This window comes from Gadus macrocephalus, chromosome 7 (assembly GCF_031168955.1).
Source record: "Gadus macrocephalus chromosome 7, ASM3116895v1".
Lineage (NCBI taxonomy): Eukaryota > Metazoa > Chordata > Actinopteri > Gadiformes > Gadidae > Gadus > Gadus macrocephalus.
In genome coordinates, this window is record NC_082388.1 from 16,426,461 (window position 1) to 16,433,942 (window position 7,482).

Below are 7,482 nucleotides of genomic sequence, written 5' to 3' on the forward strand. Positions count from 1 at the left end.
GAAAGAGAGACGGACAAGAAAGGGACACCAGACAGACAGAGAGTCAGATACAAAGAGACTGACAAGAGAGAGACAGTCAGACCGACAGACAGAGAAGGCGAGAGACAGAACGAGAGAGAAGAGGGGGGGACTCCCCCATGCAGACAAAGAGACTCTCCGTCGCCACCGTCTGGATGGGGGTGTGACGGGGGGCGGGACGGGTGGGGGCCGGATGGACGGCCGGTTGTGGTGGGGGTCCTTACCTGGGGGAGATGTCACAGCCCTGCTGCATGAAGGCGCCCAGGGAGAACCAGAGGGAGTTGAAGATGCCGAACTCATTGGGGGGCTGATCACTGGGCGGACCGTCGGTGCCTTCGTCAGGCTCCTCGGTGTGCCACTCGTACGGGCTGAAGCGGCTGACCAGGAAGAGCACCACGCTCACGCCGATGTAGGCGAACACGATGCACATCCAGATCTCGTAGGCCAGCGGGTCCAGGAAGGGAGAACACCCCGGGTTTGGACTTTTGGGGCTTCTTGATCATGATGGAGATGCCCAGCGACATGAAGGGCTTGGAGAAGTCGATCACCTCCTCCCGGACCAGCGTGATTGTCAAGGGGGGGGCCACAGGCGATCTCCGCTTTCTGTAGGGGGGTGGGAGGGCGCGCGCAGAAGGAGACATTAGAGATTGAAATGAATAATAGATGAACGCTTTTATTTTGGAGGGCGCCGATGACCCTATAGTGGGACTGGAAAGGACTTGGCGTGTGTGGATAGTGGTAGAAGTTACATGAATGAAAAAAGCTAACATGAATGACATGACTACGCTCCGTGTCATCCATAATTCACATGTACAGCTTCAGCCGTTCCTGAAATATGTATTTCCAAACCAATCCGAAAGGGTGCAGTGGTGAGCCCGTTAATATGCACTGGGCATCCCCCAACTGCCAACAAGCTCTGCTGAAATAAATCATGCTCAGCAGCAGGTGAAACCCACACTGCTAATATTATTATACTGGAAGATCACCAAAGACAACTTCATACATATTACCCTTTGCAAAACTCAGTCATTGCCATAACAAAAAGCTTGCTGATTCTCATTACAAGCCTGTACAACAAAGTGCTTCCTTGCACTGGGGGGACACACAAGACCCCAGTGTCTCACCTCAGTCACTCATCCCTATTAAGTATGCAGGCAGAAGGATATAATCTGTGTTTTATCACCTTGTCATCTAATCGGTGTCATCGACATCGAGGGAAATATCCTTCGATCCTGATGTATTTTGCCGTACAGCCCAGGAGAGCCGTTTAAAAGCACATACTGTATCTTTTCCCCCCACGAAGCGTAGGTTCAACCCAATCTCCAAACATCATTTATTGGCCCGATATGAGCTTCCAGGTTCAGACAGACAATAAAGCGGCAGGTCGTTGGGAGCAACGAGAGAGAGAGAGACACATAACCAATCTCAGCCTCGCTCTTTCTCATTTCTCCGGGATCTCTCCCTCGCCCGGGCACAGCTCAGAGTCATCAAGGTGAGCTCAAAAGAAGGAATAGGAACAGACGCAGGGATGATGGGAGAGAGGATGAGAGAGACGTACAGACAGACTGAGAGAGAGAGAGAGAGAGAGAGAGAGAGAGAGAGAGAGAGAGAGAGTTAGACAGACAGAGAGAGATGGAGGGAAAGCTGGGGAGAGACAAACTGCAAGAGATAGAGAATGCGAGAGAGAGAGGGAGAGAGGAGAGAGGAGGGAGAGAGAGAGAGAGAGAGAGAGAGAGAGAGAGAGAGAGAGAGAGAGTGAGAGAGAGACGAGAGACGGAGAGAGAGAGAGAGAGGCAGACACAGACTCAGAAACAGGCAGGAGTAGCAGAGAGAGAGAGAGAAAGAGAGGAAACTAGGAGGGAGAAACAGAACTTCAAACCACTCGTGAAACTCCCCAGGAGGCTTAGTTCAAAAGCCTTGAGGGGAAATTAGAGTGGGTGATAAAATAATGTGTCAGAGAAATATGCTTACAACACAAGAAGGCGGAAATATATAAAAATAGAGGGATAGAGTGAGCGCCGGGGGCTCGCGGCCCGCCTCACACACACATTCACACACCGCCCCGCTGCAAAATCCCCCAAAACCAGATTATACTTAGCGATTTAGCAACTCTCTTGTGACCTTGTCTGGGTGGCTTTGGGTGCAAAAAGGCTTAATCTCCACCACCACAGAAGAAGAAGAAAACTAGAAAGGTTTGCCTTCGACCCGCCCAGCGAGGGAGGGGTGGGCTGACCAGGCTGGTGTGTGGCTGATGGAGTGGGGGGTGGGGTGGGGGGGGGTGGGGGACGACGACAAGATGAAGGTGATGGATGATAGAGCAGTCGCTCTATCATTCTGTGCAAAATGGATGACTAAAGGACGGGCCGCCCTGAAGGGGCCGCAGTGAGGGGGCAGCTACTCAGCATGTAGCGGAGGGCGGCAGACGCCGGGTGGCTCCTGAACAGAGCGAGAGGACAGATTCCCCACCTGGAAGAAACGGCTCTGACCAAGCCCTGCTCTTCATTCACGGCCAGATAACCGCTGAGGCGTGAGATCAGAAACACCAGGGCCCTTTATGGCCTGCCAACAACAACAACAACTCAAACTCTCCTGGATGCTTTTCATCATGGATTCAGGACTGTCGCTATTTCATGCGCAGCCTTATGTTTACCAAACCATGTGCTTAAGGTAAAACTCTACCTGCACTATGTCACTTTTCTACTGCATGTATTTATTAAAGGTGACATATCATACCACCAGGTGTGAGTGTGATTAGCCGTTTTGAAAATCTGCCTCTTCTGACATCATAGGTGGCGTGTCCACCTAGATGTATGACGGATCGATGAGCAATGTTTGCTACAGTTCACTGGTTAGTCTGGTAGACTCTTCTATTTAGCATACCTCTAGGTGGACACGGCCAGTTTCCAAAACGGCTTGAACGGCTAATCACACTCACACCTGGTGGTATAATATGTCAGAAAAAGAGCTACACTAGAAAGTGTCTCAAGAATAAAAAAAATGCCTATCCACCAGTCAATCCATCACTCACACACAAGTGAGGCCACAGGAGGTTGCTAATGGGAAAGAAACTTACAGAGTGCAGGTTTGATTTATATTCTTACTTGCAAACTATAACAAGTGACGTTGACAGCCGATACGCTGTCTCTGCTATTGTATTTTAAGTTAGATTACCTTTTAAAGTAAGAAACGGGGGGCAGGATAGTTTGTCATGGCAAGAGTGTTCAACGGCTGTCTGAAAAGCAGCGGGTTTGATCCCCGTTGTCCTCAGCCAGCCTACACAGACAACCCTGATCAAGATGCCTCCCTGGATTCTACCTGTTCCGAATTCCAATCAGGTAGAAGGCAAGGCAAGCCGCTTTTCCCTGTTGAGTCACTTGAAAGCAACGTCCCCTAAATAAACAAGTAAATAACTAAATGGAGTGCAAGAGACTCTCTCTCTCTCTCTCTCTCTCTCTCTCTCTCTCTCTCTCTCTCTCTCTCTCTCTCTCTCTCATGCCGGTGTCTCACCCCGTACACCAGCTCCCCGACCATCCCGTTCCAGATCTTCGTCTCCGGGTCCCGGGCGCCGTACTTCCCGTCGGGCACGATGGAGATCTTGTACTTGATGCCGATGTGCTTGGCGATCTCCGAGGCCAGGTCCACGCAGTAACCCTCGTACTGGTCGTTGCCCTCGTACAGCTCCCAGTTCTTCTTCAGCATCACGTACGGCCCTTCCTGTACACCGGGAGGGAGAGTGAAGGGGGAGGGGGAGAGAAGGGGAGAGAGAGAGAAGGATGGGAGAGAGAAGGGGAGAGCAAGAGATAATGGGGTAGAGCGACAGAGAGAAAATGGGGGGAGAGAGAAAGAAAATGGGGGAGAGAGAGAGAGAGAGAAGGGGGGAGAAAGAGAGGGGGAGTGAGAGAGAGAAAATGGGGGGAGAGAGAAAGAATATGGGGAAGAGAGAGAGAGAGAAGGGGGGAGAGAGAGAGGGGGAGTGAGAGAAGGGGATGTGAGAGAGAGAAGTGAGGGCGAAAGAGAGAGAAAGAGAAGAGGGAGAGAGAGAGAGGGTGTGAGGGAGAGAAGTGAGGGCGAAAGAGAGAGAAAGAGAAGAGGGAGAGAGAGAGAGAAAGAAAGAGAGAGATCGAGTGAGGGAGAGAAGGGGGGGAGAGAGAGAGAGAGAGAGAGAGAGAGAGAGAGAGAGAGAGAGAGAGAGAGAGAGAGAGAGAGAGAGAGAGAGAGAGATTGAGTGAGGGAGAGAAGGGGGGGAGAGAGAGGGAGGTGGAGGGGGAGCCACACCGTCAGACAGACAAGGCACATGAACCCGACAACCAGGCAAGCCAAGTTCTCACATCCAACAAGTGGGCGTGACACGCTGCGCTGTATGCAACACACTAAAGTTTCATGAGCTTCACTTCGTCACAATTGATGCACATTTTTTTGTTTGTTTTCTTTATTCAGGCGTTCCAAGACAGTGGGGGAGGGGGGGGGGGGGATGTGCAAACTTGGTCTTATTTGAGTTGAGGAGAAATGGCTTTTTCTTTCAATTTAATTAAAGGAAAACAAACAGTAGCAGTGAATTAAAATGTATTTCTGGTAGAACTCATGAATTCCGAGTGATAGATATTTAAATCAGCGTATCCCTGACATGCTGTTTTCACACTTAATGCGTTGCATTAATAATGACATATTAATAATGTATTATTATTAATACATTATTCATTTATGAGACAGTGACGCAGATAGGATCGCCACAAACTGCTAATGGCAGATATGTGTGATGTGCATATGGATGCATTGCACACCAATGCAGCAACATAAACAGTCGGGTGTCGACGACAGATTAACTGGAGAACATGGGAATTCATAGTGAAAAAAAGACCTGTCACAACTTAACTATTTGAATATAAAAAAGCGAAATCTGACAGCTTCTGGGCTAATGGTGGAAATCAATCACCAGATGTTTTCACAGATCTCTCTTGGGGGGGAGGAGAAAAAATAAAGATAAATCCAAATTAAAAACGGTGGGTCTCTGCTCTGATACAGTCAAACTAATTGCTTCTGTCATTGGAAGCAGTCTGTTGCATACTGAGGACGCTGCGCAATGTACTCTTGAAATGGGTATGCTTGACATTGCCCAGTGCTAAGCTAGGTAAAGCTAGGACTGGAGAGAGAGTAGCAGGGGAGGATGCTAACGCTGGGCTAACGCTAGGCTGCATCGCGCAGCAGCACGCGATGCAGCCACGTACGAGCCAACGTAGTGTCATAGTGTACGTGCAGTGTGGCGCGTGTTAGGTGATTGTATGGTACAAGGACACACTTATTTTTAACACAACAAAAGCTAAAACACAATTGTATCATTTATTTTTAATTGCATTTTTTATTGGTGACGATACATCTTAAACTCAGAGGAAGTTAAGTAAACAAACTACTTCATGGGCTCCATGTGACTTTTCATCGCCGTGAAAGCTGACAAAGCATTTATTATTAATGTATTTAGATATTTTTTTATGTAAAAGCTTTGTTTACAGAAGCACTACTGTTTGACATAAATAGTGCACATTTTCACTTGGATTGGGGGTTACTGTACATTGAGGACCTGATTCAAATGATTGCTTGCTGGGAAGTACAAACTGGATATTACACACAGACAACAGCAGGCTGGAATATAATGACAATTATATTGTCGTTATAGTGTGGGATGTGGATCAACGAGAAAGCTACAATCTACAAACAACACCAAGAGCAAGATGGCCGACAGATTGGTCAATAATCAGAACAAGGCCTACTCTCTCATTGGCTAATGCGGACGATAAAACATGCCATTAAGCATGCGTACACAGTCACACACACAAATATGCAAAGCGTAGACACAAAGGCAGGCCTACACACACAACCCCCCCCCCCCAAAAAAAATAGATATTTAGGGATATACAGCAAATAAACACAAATCCAAACAAGCACACATCTGCAAACAAAGACCCCTCTACTCGATACAACTACAGAGACGGATATCACAAATAATTCAGCTTCAACGCATATTCAAGTATTCCCACATTTTCTGTTGGATAAATATGTAATCTAAGAAAAGCAGTGTTCTATCATTAATACAAAAATAATGACATAGCTCATAAGAAGCCTTTTTTTTTGCCCCATTTTTTACTCTGGTTTCCCTCTGGCAGTCGCTGCCACTAGAAAAATGCTAATTTTGTAACTTGGTTCCATTCCATGACATTTACGAATGGAGCATGTTCAAGACACGACAGTAGAAGAGAAGTAGCAACGACGAGAAAGGAACAGAGTGTTCCCATCGTTAATGACAAAAAAGTGAACAAAATTAAAACAAATTAAACTTGTGTTCTGATTTTTCGAGCAACTCGGCTCCGTCCAGTCATTTCTTGTAGAACACTTGTCGTCGGTTGACATTTTTTATATTAATAAAATGAATCATAATGTATTAATTCATAGTCAACCTTTCCGCATGGCTGTAGAAAAGCCCAGGCGTCAGCTGTGTGAAGTGAGGGCGCTAGGCCTTGTCCCCGTGGGGGCTTTAGCCAACACAATATTATGACAATTTCAGCAATATTAAAGCCATGGCTCATGCCTTTGAAGAAAGGCAAAGGAGAGAAGGAAGGGGCTGGGGGCTTGCTCTCTTGGTGTGCAGTGCACACACACACACACACACACACACACACACACACACACACACACACACACACACACACACACACACACACACACACACACACACACACACACACACACACACACACACACACACACACACACACACACCCTTGTGAGGTGCACAAGGAGTGGCCGCAGCAGTTAATAAAGCCAGATTAACAAACACAGAGGGTCTAACTCTGGATTAATTCTCGACGTGTATCCACAGAATAATGTGTAATTTAACTAAACGCCCCGTTTCACCGTCCCTGGATCCGTATTGGGGTAACCTGCGCCTGCAGAACTCAACTGCGCAGCGAATGAATGCTTTCAAACATCGAATAAATCCCTCCAAACAGTTTCAACATTGACCGCCATGCTTTCAGAGAACATTGCTAATTGACAAAAAGTCTGCAAACACACTGAAGATGTATCCTTAGAGAGGCCATTTTATATTCCCCAGTTTATACCCTGCTGGTCAATGATCCCTGAAGCCCTTGGCCACGTGTCTCAACTACAGAATGAAGCCTACAAACTGAGGCCTACAGACTGAGGCCTACAGACTGAGGCCTACCCTACAGACTGAGGCCTACCGATTGAGGCCTACAGACTGAGGCCTACCGATTGAGGCCTACAGACTGAGGCCTACAGACTGAGGCATACAGACTGAGGCCTACCCTACAGACTGAGACCTTCAGACTGAGGCCTACAGAAAGAGGCCTGCCCTACAGACTGAGGCCTACAGGAAGAGGCCTACATACAGACTGAGGCCTACCCTACAGAAAGAGGCCTACAGAAAGAGGCCTGCAGACTGAGGCCTAC

At 47.8% G+C, this 7,482-nt stretch overlaps 1 protein-coding gene across 1 annotated transcript in view; it reads right to left on the reverse strand.

Annotated features, from left to right (window-relative positions):
• Positions 1–270: 270 nt before the first annotated feature.
• Positions 271–7,482, reverse strand: part of gria4b (glutamate receptor, ionotropic, AMPA 4b) — a 68,743-nt gene continuing 61,531 nt past the window's right edge. Inside the window, exons 10-11 of the mRNA XM_060056988.1 lie at positions 3,526–3,732; positions 271–621 (exon numbers count right to left, since the gene is read on the reverse strand). Coding sequence (XP_059912971.1) covers positions 418–621; positions 3,526–3,732 — 411 coding nt within the window. The 3' untranslated portion in view covers positions 271–417. The remainder of the gene's footprint in view (positions 622–3,525; positions 3,733–7,482) is intronic.